The sequence below is a fragment of the Amblyomma maculatum genome, chromosome 6, assembly GCF_055883805.1.
Source record: "Amblyomma maculatum isolate TAMU_Amacu chromosome 6, ASM5588380v1, whole genome shotgun sequence".
NCBI lineage: Eukaryota > Metazoa > Arthropoda > Arachnida > Ixodida > Ixodidae > Amblyomma > Amblyomma maculatum.
Genome location: NC_139349.1, coordinates 56,207,741 through 56,228,907, shown reverse-complemented (window position 1 = coordinate 56,228,907; position 21,167 = coordinate 56,207,741). Strand labels below are relative to the sequence as shown.

Sequence of the window (21,167 nt, the reverse complement as noted above, 5' to 3'; positions counted from 1 at the left end):
TAGTCCGCAAGAATTGCGAGGAGGATCCTGCAGGTTGGTGGAAAGTTATTTGCTTTTATTCAACAACGACAAAACGTGATCTCAGCGAAGCTTGTAGACAATTGTAGCTTGTAGGCTAATGTGCTACCAAAGTGCACATGATTGACGAAGGCTGCAGATTTCACTTCAGATTATTCTCCTTTCTTCTCTCCATGCGCAGTCCTCACGTTTTTGTCCCGATCTTGCTTCAGGTTCTATGGCATAGCAAAGCATGTATGGCACTGCTTTCATGCATCTGCTAAGCACTCAGATCTTGTTTCAACTTGGTCTGTAAATGGAATCATCCGGAAGCGAGACACAGAAAATAATTTCTGATATAACTCCAGATAAAGTGTTGCAATATCATGCAATAAGATTTGATTATTTCACCAGGGTTTCCTAGCATGTGCTCAGAATGTTGATTGTGTAAATGTTATTAGCTAGTTATTACATGAACTAGGGTAGTTTTGGGCTGATGTTTGAGAAAGGACTTAACAAATATGCTTCGCATTAAAGGAAGCAACTTCATTTCCTGAATAATTGTTTAAAAATGTTTCGTCTTGAAAATAAATGAGCTCGTACTGCTCTCACATCGAGTTTATTCAGCAGTATTCGTTGGCGAGCTACTTATCTCTTTCCGTGAAATATCAAACATTGAGAAGAATCTCAAAATATGCGATGCTTTTAGTGAGCATACAGATGGTGAAATAGCTAAGTGGTAACCACTAACGGATTTCAAAGCAAGCACAAATTTTAGGAAAGAGCAAGGCCATGTGTTTCAAACAGTTGAATACTCAGCAGTTTTGCTAGCTAGCCTTCAAATGCACAGTCTTTCTTTCTTATGCCCCCCCCCCCCCCCCCCCTCCTCTTTTGCCTTATAATATATTACTCACTTTGGAAAAAAACGCTTATTGCTACAGAATGAGCTGTGCTTTTGTATTATATTTATTTGCGCTAGATGTTATTCATGACTCGCTTTCTGACAGACACATTCATAAATTTGTTTGGTTTTGTTTTCTGGCTGCAACTTTCATTCCGATTCATGGTATGCACACACCCCATGCATATGAATCCCTTATGCTGCCGATAGCATCAGCCTGCCAGCTTACGGCCAGCTTTCGTATCAGCAACGACAGTGAACCGTGATCAAGACTTGCTATGCAGCATAATCGCTTATTTCTATTCAAGCCCGTACAGGCAAGTGGCAGACGTGAAGGCGGGGTTTTTTCTTGGACGAGGGTAAAATAGCGAAGCAAATAAATATCTTACCCAAAAGTATTTTTACTGCAGATGGCAGACGGAGTCAATGACACTATGCAAATGGCCACAACAAATTGCAGTGCATCAAGTGCTCAATGTAATAAACAAGCCGGCAAGGCTACGTGAGCCCTGTCTCACGAAGATTTGTACTGCGCCAAGCATGAAAGCCTTATTTCAGCTGTTCACCCCCTCTCTACAGGGCCGCAATATGGTGCAGAGTTAAGGTGACACGGCACGAGCGATTGACAAAGCAATTTCAGAAAACTTGGCTGGTCATACTTGGTCTTTGTAACTCGTTTTGAGAGATCTCCAAGAAGCTCATTCCTTTTCATTTCTTGCTTCTCTCTGAGGAGCGCGTTCTGCGACATATACTGAGTGTCCCAGCCATATACCGCATCTATCTGGGACCCAAGAAGCGAAAACTTGATCTGCTCTCTCGAATTGGATCAAAATAACTATGTCCGCTTCATTCTTACTAATTAAAATCGCATGACTAGCATAATCTTAATGAAAAACTCATTGGAACTTACATCACTCGCATCCAGTTGTAAATTTCCTCGCCTGCGTTTATTTCAGAAAACTTTTATAGTCCTGCCCTGCATGATGGCCTCCTCATTCCTCCTTGGTATATCTCTCCTCGCATTGATCACGCCCAAAAAAGTTGGCATCTCTTTCTACCACGCGAAAGCATCCCTTCAGCCATTCGTTCTCCGTACTTCACTGAACTTTAACTGCCTTCCTTGATCGGTAACTTCTACTGTTGATCAATTGCATTTTCGCAGTACCTTAGCTGAGATTATACCGGGTGACCAAGCTAACTTTAGCCTAGGGTTAAAAGATAAAGATTTGAAGTAGGCCAGAACAAAAAGCTTTATACAGCTGCCAGACATCTGGAGCACCACAGGCAAATTTTATTTTGTAATTAACTAATTATAAATTAAAATATTTTTCTAATTTACTTATTACTGCCTTTAGACAACAAATGTGAATTGCGAAGTTGGAGAGCGCCTTCTGCATCCCTCCTTCCATTTATTTTCGATAAAGAAAGCCTGAGGTTTATCTTTTTTCCAAGCTCTAAAGAAAGCCCCCGAAATACAAAAACAATATCACGTGGCTAACGCATTCGCACACCACGATCGTGATGCACTCAATCCTTTTTTGAGTGAAGAAAATTAGCCGCGGCCTTGACTCGACTGCCTAGTTTTAGTGGTAGGCTGAGGTGTTGGCGATCGCGCTCGCTGCAGCTTGCACCGTCCCGTGCGCCAACTGCCTGAAGGGGAGCAAGGAACTATCGCAGACTTAGCCTCCCGCTGCAGGCCATGAAGCCACGGCCGCAGCTGATTTCGTTCACTCAAACCACGGTTGAGAGCCCCACAATCGCAGTCACGTGATATTTCTTTATATTTCGCAGGCTTTCTTTAGAGCCTGGAAAAAAGATACACGCGAGGCTTTCTTTATCGGAAATAAATGGAATGAGGGTTTCAGAAGGTGCTCTCCAACTTTGCAAACCACATTTATTTCTAAAAGAAATAGTGAATAAGTTAGAAATAAGATCTTAATAATCAATTAGCTAATTGCAAAATAAAGAATTGCCTGTGGTGCACTAGATGGCTGGCAGCTGTATACAAGGGGTTTCTCTGGCCTCCTTCAAATGTTTTATTTCTTAACCGTTGGCTAAAGTTAGCTTCGACACCCTGTATAATTTATGAAAGTAACACACTTCGTTAAATTATTTTTAGCTAACGCTGTGTATACAGAAACCATACAGAAACCATTTATGCCTGTATTTTTCTTCTCTAACCACTCCCCTCTTTAATGCCTGCGGCCCTGAGGGTATCTCAAATAAGTAAGTAAATAAATGTAATTAAGATTTCCAAATATACAGTGAACCCGAGCTCAGTGAAATCAATTCAGAGCTGTTCACAGTCGCCTCAGCTATTCTGCAATTTTTTTTACTCACTAAGGGTAACTATAATTAGCAAACAAATTTTTTTTATTTTTTTTTTTTGTGTGTGTGAAAAGTGTCAATTTAAGAGTTGTAGATTGTCTCGAAAAACAGCTAGATACGATATTTTACATCACTGTACGATGTACGTAGCGCTATTTGTTGATCACGTGTCCAAAAGTTAATCCCGCGGCCAGGTGACCAATGGGACATTCGATATCAGATAACTCAAAGCGCTGAGGCGCAGCACCTTTTGGTCACCAGCCACGACGTACAGCCACTTGCAGGTTTTGACCAGCTCATCCAATGCATTTAGCACTAAAAAATTCTGGGTGCTGTGACATACGAGTATGCCTTCTATTCCGATGGTAATCAATCACGGATAGTTACCGTGTTCAATCTGTTTTCGTACCCTTTGCATGCGCTTATCTGACACCTGCTAAGTCCTTTTTAGATGGTAACCTTCGAGTGGTGGGGTGCATAACTTACTTTTGAAAAACAAAAGATTTTGGTTCCAGAGACCCCAGACAGGCCTTCTTTTTTTCATAATTGTAACCACCCTTTCATTTTTTGCAGCGATTCTGCCGAACACTTGCTTAGATGTCTCCTTCACCCTCTAAATAAAAGTGCTCCTCTATGAGCAGGTTATTTCAAAATAACTGAAAAAAGCCAAAAGCTGCCACGATGCAGGTCAGTCAAATAGGGAGCGTGCGTATCCAGTTCGGAATTATAACAAAATTAACTGCTGACCGCAAATATATATGAACGCAAGAACTTTTCTCAAACTAAGCGCACATATTTTCCTTTATTTTACTGCTACATTGTTCATCCTTTCCTTCAGTTTGTTCAGAGGCCGGCAGGCTCTGTCCTGCTTCCTTGGCTTGATCTCAAATCACACGCGATGCATTGTGTAGTCTGACAGTCGCGGGGGTCGGACAAGTTTTCGTTGATTTTTAACTTCCGTAATTCCTCGCGCGACAATCAGAGACTATTATCTTCAGTAGCAACGATACCACTGATATTTTTAGTGCCTGCAACTGTTTTGGCGTAATACGGGGCAATGGGTTTACCGATGGTGCGGTCCCCTCGTTAGCCGTAAATTAATAATTTTCCACCTCTTTCAACAAAAACCGAAGAAAACGCCTATCTCTAATTCATCGATACACGCTAGGCGACCTTAGAAATTTAGCGCACATAGTGCAAAAAACACTGTATGAGGTACAGTGGCAATTTGAGCCACTTGATTCATTGTTTAACAAGAAACGAATTAACGAAGTGAAAACAGGACGACATAGAGACAATAGACCTACTGACAGTCGTCTTCACGTCGTCTTTGTTCGCAACATTGTTTTACCGCTTGTTAAAAGCTGCATCGTACTGACGAAATAAGAACACAGGTGGCAGTCATGCTTGTTGAACCATCGTCTCCTCTGATCGGTGAAGGCATCGGCAGCCGTATTTCAAGAACGCCACTATTTCTGGCGTCGCGTCTCCTTCATTACACTAACAAACAAGAGAGGAGGACAGGATAGATAGGCGTTCCGCCACGCGAGTGTCAAGGCGAGGCGCTTCGTCGCCATCGATATCGCGCAGAGATTTTCTGCACGCGCATGCCATAAAAACCAAGCGATTAAAAACGCACACGCCGCTCCCCAGGCAAGTGTTTGCCACCGGTTCCCTGCTACCCTGCTCTCCTCGCCCTCATGAAGGCCGAGTTCAGAAAACTGTATTGCGTTCACCTTCGTTCGTGGCTCGTGACGTCATTCCGAAGGTCACCTCCCCCACTCCGGTTCACCTCCTTGTCGAGGCCACTCGATACGAGAGCGCGGTTTCTCGCGGGCGCTCTCGAGCCGCCTCACGATTGCGCGGCAACGTTCCGTCGACGCTTTGTTTTAATGTGTGCCCGCGCGGCAACGAATCCTTTGCACACATACGGCGTGCCTTCATTTCTGGACTGCAATCCGACTGCGCCTGCAGCATTCCTCTCTGCACCGATTTCTCTCTTTTCTTTTTTTCCCTTTTGGCGTGTGAAGTTACCTCTTGTGGAAAACCACTGCGAAAACACCTCGCAGCGTGTGAGCGCGCCAAGTAGGGAACACGTCTCTGATAGCTGTCCGGATCGCCGTCGAGATTTGTCTTTTTGTTGCTGCGTCTTCTCCAGGTGGCACGTGGTGATACGTGCATTCTCAACATCGATGTAGTGAACTGGTGGCTTTTGCTGTGTTCGCTGTGCCGTCGTGATGGGCCTGAACGGAGTGCTTCCTACGACAGTGCCTTGCCGAACCTCTAGTGGATGTACCGCTGAAGGACTTTGGAAAGCATCTCACCAGAACTGTGGTACAATCATTCATACTAGCGGCAGTAATTGTAAGTCTGCGCGTGTGCATGTGTGTGAGGGAGAAGAGGGAGGGGCTGCTTTATTCTTTTTTGTGTGTTGATATGCAAGTGTTTCACATTTAGGTCTTGCTGTAATAGTGCGGAACTTCAGTTAAGACAGCCCCGTTAATGCTCGAGGTCGCTAATTTCTTTTTGATTGAACATGCTCATACTATGTATGTATTATATGACTCAATTAGGATGCATCATGTCTTAAATTTGTTCTTTCCACTTCTTTAAAAGCCCCACAAAGGGTTGGCAGAATAAATAAATATATGAACCCAACGGTAGGCTCGAGACGCCAGCATTCCTTGATTAGAATCGCTCTCGAAGTGGGCGCACAATAAAAAAACTCGCTTTCTAAGTCGATGCTGCCAGCTTTAGTAGTAATAATAATATACGGTCTTGAGAATGTGCATTATTGTTTGGTTGGTTTATGGGGTTTAACGTCCCAAAGCGACTCAGGCTATGAGAGACGCAGCCGGAAGCTTCGATCATCTGGGGTTCTTTAATATGCACTGACATCGCACAGCACACAGGTACCTTGCTTTTCGCCTCCATCGAAAAGCGGTCGCCGAGGCCGAGATTCGATCCCGCATCTTTGGGCACAGTAGTCGAGCGCCTTAACCACTGCGCCGCCCGGGCGGAAATGATGTGCATTATTGGACTTTCGGGAATGAATGCACGGTTTGTATGTGAGCGCATTAATACTGAGGATGCAAATGGTGACAGAAAGATGGTGAGTTTGCAAAGGCGGACTTTCTCGTGGGAATTCAAATCCTCTAAGCCTCAAACTATTGCGAAAGTGCACACGTAATAATGCTTTCGCAGCCATGGATTATCTCTTGCGTTGCACTGTTCGTGCAGAAGTAAACGCTGCTTCGTTCACTAAATCCACCTTCCAGATCATACGAATAAATCACCCAATTTGGTTTCTTTTATTTACTTGGGTTGGTTTGTCTCTTGTTCTGACCATGTTCACAATTTACTGTCCGTGGTGTTGACGTGCGTGTGCGATGCCTGCGTACAAACGTGTTGCGTGCGTCTATTCCGATGGCGACATGAGTGATAAGCGTCATAGCTGTAATCAGTTAGTCTATATTGCGCAGTGCGCCTTGACGCTTAAATGTTAACTCCATTATTTCTTCATTGACTGCGTAGAGCACATGTGTAGGAAGTGTTTAAAACCTGAATCAAAATCTAAGCACTTTATGGCGTTGAAAGCTAGTATATCACACAATCGGCTTTTTATTTATGCTATCATTTGTCCTGCGCTTCCTGAAAGAAAAGAGAGGAGACAATAATTGCACGCGATAATTAAGACGCTAGCTTAGGTAAGCGTAACTCACAGTTTCGTTACAATTTTCAATGTCATGGATGCTGCTCATTCTTCGTCTATGGCGAACATCTCGAAGTCAATTTCACTACAACAGTTTCTGTCTTTAGTCTGATGCTGCAATGCATTTTCGTACTTTGACATTATCTCATGATGTGACGTCATCTTGACTGCAGCTTACTATTTTAATTTTAGTTAGTGCGGCAGTTAGAGCGACTACCTGTCGCGTATCAAGGAGGTTTGGTTTGGTTTGGTTTATGGGGCTTAACATGCCAAAGCTACTCAGGCTGTCAGAGACGCCGTAGTGGAGGGCTCCAGAAGTCTCGACCATCTGGGACTCACAACGCACAGCACACGGGCTCCTCTCCTCTTTTCGCCTCCATCGAAAAGCTTTCCTACATGTGAGCGTGACGTTCCCCTTTCACTTCAGCTGGCTTCCGAGTGTCCTCCTCCTCTCGCCATACTGCTCCAACTTCTTTTCATCTGTCCTAACCTCTTCCCTTTGTTACTGTGTCCGAGGAAGCAAGTGTCTTCCCCAGTTATGACTTCTCGTGTTCGTCAACTTCCGCACCTTTCTCCGTGGTGTCTTGATATATCGCTACTCCGATCCATCATTCTAACGTCTATTCAAAGTGCGCACTAATGGGCTTCACAAGCTACACGAGGAGGAAATGCCCTTGAGAGACATATGGCTGGGACCACTCTTCCAATGTTTTCATGACACACAGCTCGCAGGGATTGCGTCGTGTGGGCGTACGGTTGATGTGAATTTCGGCTACACATAAAATCTCAATTAATAATATTCCACATTGTTCTCTTCAGGGCCGGTGAACGCTAACACTATGTCGCCCATTACGACCTCGTGAGCGTCATAATTTTTGCGCCAGCCCAAATTGTTATCTTACGACGAACGCATGTCGAGTCACGTTGCCTACATGTGACTACGTGACTAAAGTCAGTAGACGCAAGCTCCTTGTCTTTAGGGTCATATTTCATGATCACTTTCCAACGAGTCCGCCTCATGTAGCCTCAAGGCGGCTACGTGACTACGTTTGAACGCATCTGTTCATTTCCATTGAAGCTTGCGCAAGAGGAACTACGTTCGACCTATGCGGGGTCAGTGCCGGTAAGGCATGACTCTCTTCGTGTAAAGCCGCGTTTGACACTTAGACGTTCAGGTCATGCTACATGAGCGAGACACGTAAGCTACAGTCGAAGCACGGAGCTTTGAACAAATCAAACCGGCTTCAATATTAGTCTTGTCAATCAATGCGTGCAAAAGCAACAATCTGTAGGTTGCCACACTTCTCTCGGTGTTGCAGGCAGATCTTGCGTCATTTGAACGCTTGCGCAAGAACTCTGTAACTAAGATTGTCATTAGGCAACGGTCATTGTCATTAGGCTAGCTAAATGAAGCGAGCCGACCCCTCCGCATGCCGTATGCCATGTGCACATACCATACATAACGTGCACTTGGCAGAGTGCACTTTATGTAATGCTATGTTACGTTATGTTGTGTTATGTTAGAGTGCACGTCTGCAGAGTGCACGCTCTGCCTTTTTTCCTCTCACCTTTTGCAACAAGTACTACAACTGGCCTTATGGCAAATGTATTCGTATCTTACAATCAGCTGTTTAAGCTTTACCTTGTGGCACCTTATGTAACGAAACGATATTCTTTAATAGGATTTCACTCCTGACAGTGTGGTAAGTATTAGGTCTGATACACAAACGACAAATTCCCGCATACTCTTAGAAGCAATTTACATGCAGACAGCGTTATCTAAGGGAGTCATACAAGTTCCTTATAAAATCAAGCTATTCTCATCTAGAACGGCTCCTCACCTGGCTTTTCGCCAATCACACAAGCGTCCGCACGCGCTGACCAGCATTGGCGATGCCGCGCAGGTCGTACTTGACAAAACGCCTGCCTGTTCCGGATGCTTTCAGGAATAGCTCATTGACTGGGCATTTCCACACTGAAACACTGAAGCATTGAAAACTTTGAAATATTGAAGCCATTTGGAACGTTGAAACCTTTCATGCGACCGCATTTTCGGCGTCCTCACCAAATGGTTTTTTTTTATTATTATTAAAGGGCGCTGGTTCTTCGTCGTGGACAATAACGACACGTGCCAGTGTAATTTGAACTTGTGGAGTCTCGACAATACGTTTACAGGAATAATTGCCACTATAATATTTTTAGTATGACTTTTCCTGTTACGTAGTACCAGAGTCCTTCAATTCTGGTAGTATGATCACTTCTATATCTGTTCTATCTTGCTCAAATAGACTGTCAAGATACTTAAAAACTAAGCTTAGCATGGTTCCGTGTATAGGGCTTAAAAAATGTCCCAAAGTGACTTAGGTTATTAGGAATGCTGTATTGTAATCCTCCGGAAATTTCAACCAATTAGCATCCTTTAACATGCAATCGCTTAGTGCTGTACATGGGCGTCTTGACTCTCGCCCATCGGGAAGTGACCGCCGCGGCCGGAACTGAACCTGCATCGTTGGGTTCAACAGTCGGCGTCCTAAGTGCTGAGCCCCCGTGGCGGGAAATAACTTCGTAGACAGCGCGCTATTAATAGATAATATATGCGAAATTACTTTTTCAGTCTGGCTGTTCAACGATGTTGAACATCCTGATTCCGAACCATATGAGATCACTGTCGAAACAAGTGTCAGTTTTTAGGTCGCACAGGCTATCATTTATGAAAATATTGTAATTTATTTGGGAGCACTACAACACCACAAAAGATTTTGATTTTTAAAATACCACTATATATCCGCCCCTGCAACCGGGGTAGTTGTAGGGGCGAGCGATATAATTAAGATATAAGGGGGGAAAATGAGCATGATAGCAACTGCTACCTCCCCTTTCAAAGGGGACGCTCCTAATTCCATCCATTCCCTCCATACATCGATCTGGTTAACACTAAGCTTATAACTTAAATTGTCAATTCTAAGCTTAAACTGACATTTTAAACTACCTAACCAGTTTTGGCGAGCTGCAATAAAGTCGATGTGGCTATATCTTTACTCTGAGCGCCCCAATCTGTTTTCAACCAGAATGCAAAGACGCTTGTTAGCTGAGGTTTGCTCGATTTTTACTAGCCCTAAAAATTCACTGTGCTATGCTATAGTGCTCTTTACAGTAAAGTCCATAAAGTATATTTAAAGTATGAAAAGGACCTTTAAATGTATTCACAATTTGGCTTAACATGTCGGCTTGAAATATTCTTGTGCGGTTCACTTTGTTTTTTCTTTTATGTGCATACGATCCATTGTTAACTGTCTTTTAAATGCTATTGGGCTCAATAAGCAGCTCATAGCTGCTCTTAGGACAGGTATCCAGGTTTAATCTTTGTGTGTGAAAAAAAAAGTGAAATTAATTAGGTTGAAATCACAACACGTAAATTCGTTAGGCCGTGAAATTTACTGAATACTGTCATTAGCAGCGACCAACATGCCTGGGGACAGTCTGCTGTGCGTTCTGCTTGCAGAAGTAGAAAGTGCCTTCTCAAGTAAATGACGCCTTCTTATTTGGCGTGAGGGGCAACTGAAGGTGGTATGATATGTTTTGCGGGCTGTAGCGCTCCAAGTCAATATGGTTGTGAGCCAAGAGAGCAGATATCGCTTAAGTCTATGCTACTAATATAATATATTGAAAATAATAACACTACAAACCTTCGTATATGAAACAAAGACCTCTGTAGGAAATTTCGTAGATGTCATAGTCCTCATTTGTAATTGAAGTAAGCGAGCGATCCTCCGAGAACACGATGAAAGTTTTATGAATGCTGTGATCACATGCTGCTCCGCATGCAGGTTCTGGAAATGCTGATGGGAATGAGGTCCAAGCGTGCAACGGTCGGGCAAGTGGATTGCGAAATTTCGAAAGCATACATGTCGCTTGGAAAAACCTCACCTATACCGTGAAAAGCGGCAAGAGTGAGTTCTTTTACATACTTTCACCTGTGACGCAGTCCGCTTCATCGTCTTGAATGTGCTGCACCTAACTTAATATATGTAATGTGAGCTGTCTTGCTAAACTGATAACGTTTTAAGACTAAATGTAAGAACGTACACTTCGAATCACTATTCCCATATCATCACGTGCGGAAAGGGCGAAAGCGAAATAGTTGTGGCTTTTTTACTGGCCTTCTAGCTATAATCATAGTAAAGCCATTACTTAGGGTGCACCCAACAGCAGCCAAAAGATCCGTTCGGTGTGATATGAACATTTGCGACCGAATAGGCTGTAATAAGCAATATCCAACTCAACTAAATATAAGAGCAGTGCGCATAATCTTCTGCTTTCTCGCTCATCAGCAAAATGCCTCGATGCTTCTATTTTGTTATATGTCGAGATAGCTAGCTCATGGCTGGCTTCCACAAGTTCTGTAGCACGAACAGCAACTCTGTTATCCTCTTATCGCTTTACAGCATACACATCTCTATCTTCCTGTTGCAGTTCCTGTTGGTTCGCCTCATTCTTCCACTTAGTTTTATCCATACCTTCGTACCGAACAGCGCCTTGCCTTGGCTCAGTTATGCTGAATCTCGAAATATTTACATGACATTATATAGAAAACCCGTGCGACCTGTTTCTTCCTTCCTTCTCCTTTCGTAGAGTTAACGACCCTTGTGGACAACCTGAGCGGCGAGGCGGTGCCAGGCTCGCTGACAGCTATCATGGGCCCCTCTGGTGCGGGGAAGACGACGCTGCTCAACCTCCTCACGGGATTTTAGTGAGTACATTACCCTCTTCCACGCAGCTGTATTAAAAGCCGATACTACTTGCTTGCTTTCTTTCCTCCTTCCTTCTTTTCTTTCTTTCTTTCCTTATCTCCTTTTTTCCTTTCTTTCATTCTTTTTCTTTTGTTTGTTTGTTTGTTTGTTTCTTAATAACTATATCACCGAAATCTTCTATGAATATTTCACAGAGCTCCGAGCATGTAAAAATAAGACTTTATTGGATTTACAGTGTTTCTCCTTTAGAGTTCAGGGTGTCAGCCATTACATGTAGCTTCATTACTTTTAGTAAAAGGCTGCGTACAATGCTTTGACGACCCATGCACACCTCCGTTATGGTCTTGAACACCAGCACGTTTATTTAACTAAGTTGCACAGCAAAACGAACACCCACAAGAGAAGTGAACGAGCAACATATAAACACAGTTTACAGATACAATCTGAACTGCAACCAGAACAAAGGAAAAAGTTCGCTCCCATTCATAACAGAAGCGCAAAGAAGGTCGCAGTTATTCCAGGTATCTCACTTCCTAGCCATGCAAGAAAGCGGGGGTTCGTTGAAATATTTTTTTTTTTTCTCAATGAAATATTCAATGCATCTATCATGATGGCAGAATAGGACATTTCAGGCACTTTGCACAATGTTTTTATGACCGTTCTTTTAATGCTCTTTCTCAATCAAAGAAATTGCTAGCCCATACAGCAAGGATCTTTGACGTTAATCGTTTCACCTAATATGTTTCTAGTTGACTACTGGTTGTCTAACTGTATCTTATATAACAAGGTAAAAGCTGACTTTGACCAGAATACTATATCAAGTTAAGAGGAGGTGTAGAGGGAGTGAAGCTTTAGTACTACGTAGCGACTGAAAACACTGATCGGCTCGCAGGCCCTTATCAATTTCCCTTTTAGCTAACCTGAAACTGCGAAGTTTGTGTGTAGCACGTTCCTTTGTCGCTTGTTTCTAGTGCGGCTTTATGCCGCAAAAGATGGGTAGACAAAACGACGGGGTAAGTTAAGTTTGCGAAGAGGCAAATTTATTTTTACGACATTAAAGATCATACAAAGAGTGCAGAATATTGAAAAAGCGAACAAAAGCGAAATAGAGAGCTGCTTGTTAAAACAATGGGGGGAGTTTAAGCTTTTCTTCGAGCTAGTTATACGAGCGAAAGCTCTGTTAAGCATAGTTTTGCAACCTGCCGTGGTGGTTCAGAGGTTAAGACACCGGACTAATGATATGAAGTTTCCTAGTTCCAACTAACTTGACCGTAATGCAAAGGCGTCTGTGTGTTGTGCGTTGTTAGTGCACGTTTAAGATCCGCAGCGGGTCGGAATAATTTCGAGGCCCTCCAGTACGACACGTCTTTCTCCCTTTCCAATTTCGCTCCCACCTTCCTACAATCCCTTATGGCGGGGTTCATGTACCCACAAATCTGTGTGACAGAGACTGGGCCTTTCGTTTCCTATAAACCACTTTACATTTAACAAGCATGGTTTTGCTTGGTTCAGCAAGCTTGTAAATCATTTGACTGTTTTAAATAGGGGGACGCTTAGACTTAAGAATAGCTTAGACGCAAAAATAGACACGATAGTGCCTTTAAGACCACCATTTCATTCTGCAATTTATAATTTTTTTGTTTAGGTTGATTTTGAAGGAACTGGAGGCGCACTGTCTGTCTCCTCGGTGGACATCTGCATTAATCACTACACCGCCAACCTCTGCGAATACCTAAGTGCAACAGGACTTCACTCCTCCTTTTAACTTTCTATCTCCTGCATCCCATTCCCCCTTTCTCAACTTATGCCTTGTGGCAAGCTTTTCGAAAAAAAAAAAAAATATTTGTTCAAGCTTACACTGCTTTCTTCATTCGGCGATTTTTTTTATAATTTTCAAGTTCATTTGGGGGGAAAGGAGGCGCAGTATTCGTCTTCATTCAAGGTCAGCTCAAGGTCGTTCGGACCCAGCGAGACGAAATTCAAATATTCCAAATTTGCACACAGAGTGCTAAAGCTTACGCTGGAAATGGCTCCCGACTTATGTGGCTAAGCTTAATGCAGCACAGGTGAGCCAGGACTTTTTCCCTTTGTTTAGATTTGTTTTCATTGACGTTTTCGTAACACGCCCTCCGCTATGGGTGGGGGTGGCGCTGGTAACCACCCTCAGTGCTAGGTTAGGCGCAAAATGAACACCTACGGATGTAGAAGATTGAACTGCCGTCGCCATAGTTAAGTTGGTAGAACACCGTGTGCTAAATTCGGGCCTTACGATTTCGAATCTCGCCTGCCACGTGTGGCTGTTTTACTATTTTTTAACAAAAGGACAAAGCGCTAACGACACATTGACAAGAAAGAGGACACAGACAAGCGCTGCACCAACTAGCCCAGCAAAAAGTCCTTCCTGTTTTACTACTTTCTAATCAAATACACTTGAGCCATAAAATTATTACATTAATTTTTGAGGCTACTCGACTATATATTTGTCTCTAGATTTTTTTTCTTGATTTCGTCTTCATGTAGTATTGTGTACCCTGCACCTCCATATGTTTGGATCGTTTCTTGAATGTGGTGGCCAGCATCCTCTTATCTTTCATGAGAAAATGAATATTTTTGTAAATGTCACCCCATTTTATATTGTTCAGAATTTCACACTGCTACATCATTTTCTAATAATTACAGTAGCGTTGCGCTGCGTCACCTGAAGCTATATCTGGCCAACTAGCCCACCAGTCCATGTTGTACAGCTTTTTTTTTTCTGCACGGCGGGCTTGTATAGTACAATTGCCAGTGTACAGGTTTTTCGTTATTCCGACGCAGTGACACGGGGTACAAGGGAGAGGTGCAGATCAACGGATTCGTGCGCGACCAAACGCTGTTCAACAAGCAGAGCTGCTACGTCATGCAGGAAGACCGGCTGCTCCCTGCACTCACCGTGCACGAGGCCATCTCCATGAGCGTCGAACTGCGCATGCCCACGCTGTCGGAATGTGCCAAAGAAAAGATGGTATCGAAACACTGCGCTGACCCTCATGAACTGTAACCCGGTTCTCCCAAATATTTCCCGCTGTTAATAGGCAGCACTTGTATGTGTACATACTGTCAGCATCAAATAAAATGCGAACAGCAGAGGGCATGAAAGAAGGCGGAGCTGAGGCAGCCTCCCTACTCCAGCGACACAAAGAAGTGAACGTAAAAGATAGCAGAAGCAAAACAGTCGCAAACTGGAAGAGCGCGCTTATCTCTGATAACAATAGGCAGGCCTAAGCTGCATTTTGTTTTTGTTTTTTTCAGGCGCTCCGCTGCTCGCATTTCATATGACGCCGATATTAGCAGTTTTCTACGGTTTAGTTTGAAAGTATGATGTGGTTAAGATAAAATGAGTAAACATCGATCTTTTGGAGACTCGTGCAGATGTAACAAATATCTTGCACGATGTTAATCTCTGGCGCTATTTATTTTCCATTCTGTTTGAATTCCTTATCTGCCAACTCCCACACTCATCAAACTTTCAAAAAAGAAAGAGCAGTCTAACTTTATAGGCTTTGCCCTGCTTTACAGCGCACAGCTAAGGAAATAAGGCTATTCTACAAGTTACATAATAGTAGGGTTATAACTCAAGCGATATTTAAAAACATTACAGTGTTGACTCCCAAACGTACCATGGTGGTGCTAAGAACGGTTATGTTTGCATTGCCTTTTTCCGGAGGTATTTTGGAGAGGTAGAAACTTGTACGTTAAAAAAAAATTGTTTAAATATCAACAAACGTTTACTTGCTGCGTTCAGTGATGGCATGCATCTGAAAGCGTCATTCAACTAGCACTTTGTGTATGAATAGGTGGAACGCTCCATTGCGGATTGGGGCTTGGGCGACTGCCGTGGTACCCGAGCGGAAAACCTGTCCGGTGGTCAACGGAAGCGATTGGCCATCGCCCAAGAGCTTGTAAACAACCCGCCGGTGCTTTTCCTCGATGAACCCACCAGGTGAATGCCAAGAAAAGGACTTATGCCGGTGCCCGGGCTTGTTTCTCCATTCAACAAGTCAGAAATTACAAAATACTGTAGTTACTTCGCCTACACCCTAATCGCAACGAAGTGTTTTGCAGTTGACGCGATTGCAGGGCACCCATCTGATCAATAGCAAGTCTAACTGAAATTTAAGATAGTTCGAATTCTCGTTTACAGTTTAGTGCTGGTAATTACCAATTACGAAAATTTGAAAGGAGATAGACAATTTGCTTTTTGTCACTCGGAAGAATTATGCAGAGAAGATAAAAAGGCATCGCTACTCCTCGCTTCTTTGAGTCATCCAGATACTGCCTGAAGTGCGCTTCTTCGTGAAAATAAACAAGCATAACAATTCTTTTGTCGCAGTCCTTCGGTATTTTTTTCAGGTTTTGAACTTTCCGAGGAGGTTTTATATGGGTATATGGGTTTTATATGGGCTAGCGGCTCAGCAGAACTTCAGGAGGCAAAAATAACAACAATAAAATATATATTATAGAGGAATCTGCCTTAAAGAGTATGGCGTGATGTCGTTGATTACCGTCCCTTATATAAAACCCCGTTCTAACTAAGCCGTATAAACGTAGCTGCGTGGCCTATAGAGGCAACCGGAATGCAAGGGCAGGCTGATTTTGATATCTTCTTCTCATAGGAAAGGAGAGGCCTCAGTTGGCAGCTCCTGACAAACATAATGTCTGAAAACTTATACGTCCAGTCAGTCAGCGGTCATGCCTGCTGCCAGCTACCGCTAGCCAACGATATGCTCGTGATTTTTTGCTCATAATGCCAACGCCGACGCCGGGTTTTTGGTCAACGGGGCCTTTAACACTATCAGTTTAAAAGTAGCATAACTTCTCGGTCTCATACAAATCTTTCCCGTTCACCATGGAAAAGAAAACCGGCGCCAGAATAGGCACATTTTAGAATGGCTCAGAGTGAGCTACTGAAAGGGTACAATGGTTAATAAATACCGTTGTCACTTATCCTCAAATAAAAAAATGTCGACTTAGAGATGAAAGTGAGGACAGGATTACCGGAGCATTGTTCTTCAGGGCACCTGATATCCGTCCGAAGTAAACGCAGATTACGGGCCATGTGCCACTTTTGATTTTCACATAACACGTGTACTATCTGGAGATTAAGCATTTTTGTTTATTTTAGCTAGAAAACGAGTCTAAGGCTTGGTGGTGCTTTCGGAACATATGACATTATTGGAGCCAGCGGGCCGCGTGTTGAGACCACTGCGATATACAGTTGAGGAAATGGCTTCTCCTTCGGCAAACCCACCGGGGCTTCCGATCATGAGCCAGATTATTCAGGACAGATTCTTTCCGTCCGGTATTTATAGATAGAGGTGATAGTTTCACAGACGACAACATCCAGGATGCTTGCTACAACAATCACACTGTCGCTAAAATTCTTGCTGTAGACTCGGAGGTTTCGAGAGTCGCAAGAAACATCTGCAGTTTCCAGCCACGACGTGGCTCATTTAGCACCCCGCACCGTTGCAAACAACGACAAACTTTGCTCCGTTCTCCACCGACTGGAGTGGCGATGAGGCGCAAATCCACTCTTTGGTGCGCGTCTTCACTGTCTCACGCATCATTTCACACGCGCCACATAGAAAGAATTGCAGAAATTAGGCGAGAACCCATCTCATTCCCACGAGGACATATTCTTTCAAATGGCGAGCACTGTACTGTGCTGGTATCCACGTGGTCGCTAGCACAGAAAGCTCACCGGTATGGCTACGAAGAAATTTTATCAATCGAGAAAGGTGGTAAGGGAGTCTGGTTTTGCTACGATATGACATTTATACACACTAAGTGGTTATGGTATTCAAACTGTCCAAAATTAATTTGTTACTGCTAGTGTACAGTTGGTGTGACCATTACTTCCAGTAACTCGAAAATTTTTTCAAAGCTCTGACACTGCCCACATTCAGACTACGAAAAACAAATTGTGTCTGCTTTAGACCCTCTCAGCTGGGGCCTTCAAGATTATGTATACGCCATTTAATTTGTCTTCTATAGAGAAGGATGTGTGAATGTGAAATAACTATCAACATTTTTCGACTAAAAGGTTTTCAGTTTGCCAGAAGATATGCGAAACGAGTGCATATTGAACAACACCTATGTTTGGAGGAAAGCAGCATCGTTCGGCATTATAAGACGAAACATTTAAATAATAAGCATCTCTTATTCCCATTTTAAAATGACTTGTTATTATTATATTATTATTATTAGTTGGAAAATTTTATATTATTGGAAGAAGGTAATACTGTGGAAGTTACCACAGCACATTCACCGGTGTTAACGCTCTGATTGCTATGTTCATCATTTTGTTGAAGACTGTTGCGCTGCAACCCAGTCGAAAAAATGTACAGAACAGCGTCAAAAATACGAGAAAATGTTCTGTATTTCTGCCGTAAATGTCAGAATTTTATGTAGTTGTGTAATACTTTTCCATAGTCTGCAGCTCTTTCTGTCATACTTTTGTGTAGTCTGTAATTCTGTACTACTTTTCTCTCGTAACTACACAAATTTTTGGTGTCACACATATTCACTGTCAAAAACCGCACAGAAATTCTGGGGTGACAACAAAAAAATCTATAGTCTTTTTGTTTTGTTTTTATTTTTGCTCGGAATAACGTTTAGTTATATACGCACTGTGAAAGATTTGGCGTAATATGTAGTCAACAGGTATGTCGGATGCAGAATAATGGAGATTTTATTCATTTTTGAAATGATGCAGCGGATTGGACAATGTGTCGGCCCTCATGTGTGTTCAGGCCCTCAAAAAAATGGCCGCCTTGGGACACACGGTCGTCTGCTCCATACATGCACCTAGCGCCAAGATATTCTCCTACTTCGACAAGGTGAGTTCATGTCCCAGTAATAAGCACGTAGGCATCATTTTCATTCTAAAATATTTACTATAAACTTGTGCAGATAAAATGTAGCATAAGTATGGACGATTCTAGGGTTAATCACAACGGATTGCAGGTCGTGGTCCTTTGGAAAAAGAACAATTTACGTAATTAACACGAAGCACAAAAGTCATGAGCCCCGCACATTTTCACAGAATCTGAGTTAAGTCAAGTCAAATCAGGTTTATTTATTTCCTTCTGGGAAAGGAGGAGCCACGACCAAAAGCTTTGAAAACATCTTGACGGAGCCCTAGACCCCTTGCAATAAATGGCGGGACAGACAGGAGACAAGTCGGTCCGCAATCTGTGCTGCAAATCTATACATTAAAAATATATTTTACGGTAACTTTTGTACATAACAAAATAACACACTCAATTTAGCAAAAAGTAAACAAATAGAAATAGGAACACCCTTAAGTTCACAGTCCTAAAGTGAAAGAACACAAGCTAAGAAAGCCTGAAACAGTATTTGGATCATGACAGGTGCGCATGGCAAAAAAAGTAAAAAGGTTAGGTCGATTACTTTTACTTTCTTTAACTGGTTCAATTCCAACAGCATGTAATTTATTCAATAGTCTCGGTGCAGTGTAGCATAACGACTGAATGTAAGAATACCTACATGGTGTTGGAACAACATATTTTTGTCGCGTTTGTCGCAATCGAATATTTCCTTTTAGCTTTGAGAGGCCTGTAATAATACTGTCAATTGATTTATATAAATATTTATAGGCTAATAAGAGCCTATAACCAAAGAAACAGAACACTGACACAACATTATACTTCCGAAAAAGGTTTTTGGATGGATGGTAATAAGGCCCGCCAGCAACATACCGTAATGCTCTTTTGTGCAATAAGTGCAATTTAGATAAATTGGCTGTCCCTGTGGTACACCAAACTAAGCTGCAGTATTGCAATAGCGACAGCACTAGCGTATTATGTAGCAAGTAAGGTGAAGGGGCTTGTAAATATATAGGACGAACATCATTTAATACGTAGCCACGCCTTATTCTCAATCACCGTAATGCGTACGAATGGCTTGAAAAAAATGCGATGGCAATGGTTTGTAAATGTGACACATGACGGAGACAGTGGTGGCATTCTTTTTTTTATGCAAAACCTTAATGCGAAAACCTTTTTTTTTTTTTTTGTGGACACCGAGAAACATCACAAGTGATTGGTTTAAGCCCATATGTGATTTACATTGAATTCTTGTGCTCACATAACTAAATTATACTCACCAGAGCATTGCCCACAATGTTCTAAACTAAAACGGCTTACAAGCACAGTTTACACATCTTCTCACCTAAGAACATCCGTAAATTAATGAAATGACCTTGTAAAATATTTTCCACCAAAATAGAGAACCTTCATTATGCCACTGCTTGCCATGTCTTCTCAACGAAGCTGTTATACGTACAGCAGCCTTGTGCATGCATCGTCAGAACTAATTAATAAACAAAATGCAGGCCACATCCTTCCTGGATTCATGGTTACTAATAACGGTTAGCACAATTTTTTGGTGCTCAGAGTCTAAGCTGGTAATGGTCTTCGTCGATGCGGATCTCTAAATCTCACCTTCCGGGTAGACTCTGTCCCTTAGTATACTCTAAAAAGGGACAGACTAGTCAGATATAAAGAGATTACTCAGAACTGTCGGCTCAACAGAGTAGAATACAAATCGCCACATAGGGCGCTAAATAAGAGCGAAGAAAGTATCCGGAGGCGCTTATAAATAATGGCTTTTGAGAATTCAGCTACCTTTAGCTTGCGGTATCCGAACAGCCCTCAGATAGATGCAAACTATGCCAGGATAAGGCGGACCTGATACTGTAACTACGACGAATGGCCAGCGGATCTAAGGCTACGTACCCAGGCGATCTCCACCAAATATTGTTACGGGTGGGATGGGTTTATTCACAGATGGTAAAGGATGAACTCGAGGCAGAACAGGTAGCCTGGTAGGCCAACGTCTTTCGCACTTCGTCAGCCTCCTCTTCTAACTACAGCCACTTTCACTTCGTTCACATCAGTCGCCGCGCAACGCGTGATAATATGATATGGTTGGTTTGTTTAGTTTGTGGGTTTTAGCGTCCCAAAGCGACTCAGGCTATGAGAGACGCCGTAGTGGAGGGCTCCGGAAATTTCGACCACCTGGGGTTCTTTAACGTGCACTGACATCGCACAGCACACGGGCGCCTTGCTTTTCGCTTCCATCGAAAAGCGGCCGCCGAGGCCGGGATTCGATCCCGCGTCCTTAGTGTCCATAAATCGAACGTATAAATCAAGAGACAAAAACAGAAGAATTTTGGGAGATGACAGGCTCTATTGTTGAGCTCATACACTGAAATTCAGCTATGTGTACTTCAAATGGCCGTACACGCCGCCTGCTCCAAGGACTTCAGTCCGCCGTCTAGGCACATAGGTTGACGCCTAGACTGTATTTTTTGGAGATTAAAGTTTTACCACGACTGCAGTTATTCTAATTCGCTCGGACGTTACTGTCACCAGCAACATGTGAGGCTTCAGTAACGTTCCTTTCCAGCTTT

The 21,167-nt window shown here is 42.9% G+C and overlaps 1 protein-coding gene across 1 annotated transcript in view; it reads left to right on the top strand.

The window, feature by feature from the left end:
• Nucleotides 1–21,167, top strand: part of LOC146185803 (ATP-binding cassette sub-family G member 1-like) — a 154,809-nt gene that overhangs the window by 117,339 nt on the left and 16,303 nt on the right. Inside the window, exons 2-6 of the mRNA XM_084606739.1 lie at nucleotides 10,766–10,888; nucleotides 11,571–11,688; nucleotides 14,507–14,693; nucleotides 15,526–15,671; nucleotides 18,447–18,570. Coding sequence (XP_084462865.1) covers nucleotides 10,766–10,888; nucleotides 11,571–11,688; nucleotides 14,507–14,693; nucleotides 15,526–15,671; nucleotides 18,447–18,570 — 698 coding nt within the window. The remainder of the gene's footprint in view (nucleotides 1–10,765; nucleotides 10,889–11,570; nucleotides 11,689–14,506; nucleotides 14,694–15,525; nucleotides 15,672–18,446; nucleotides 18,571–21,167) is intronic.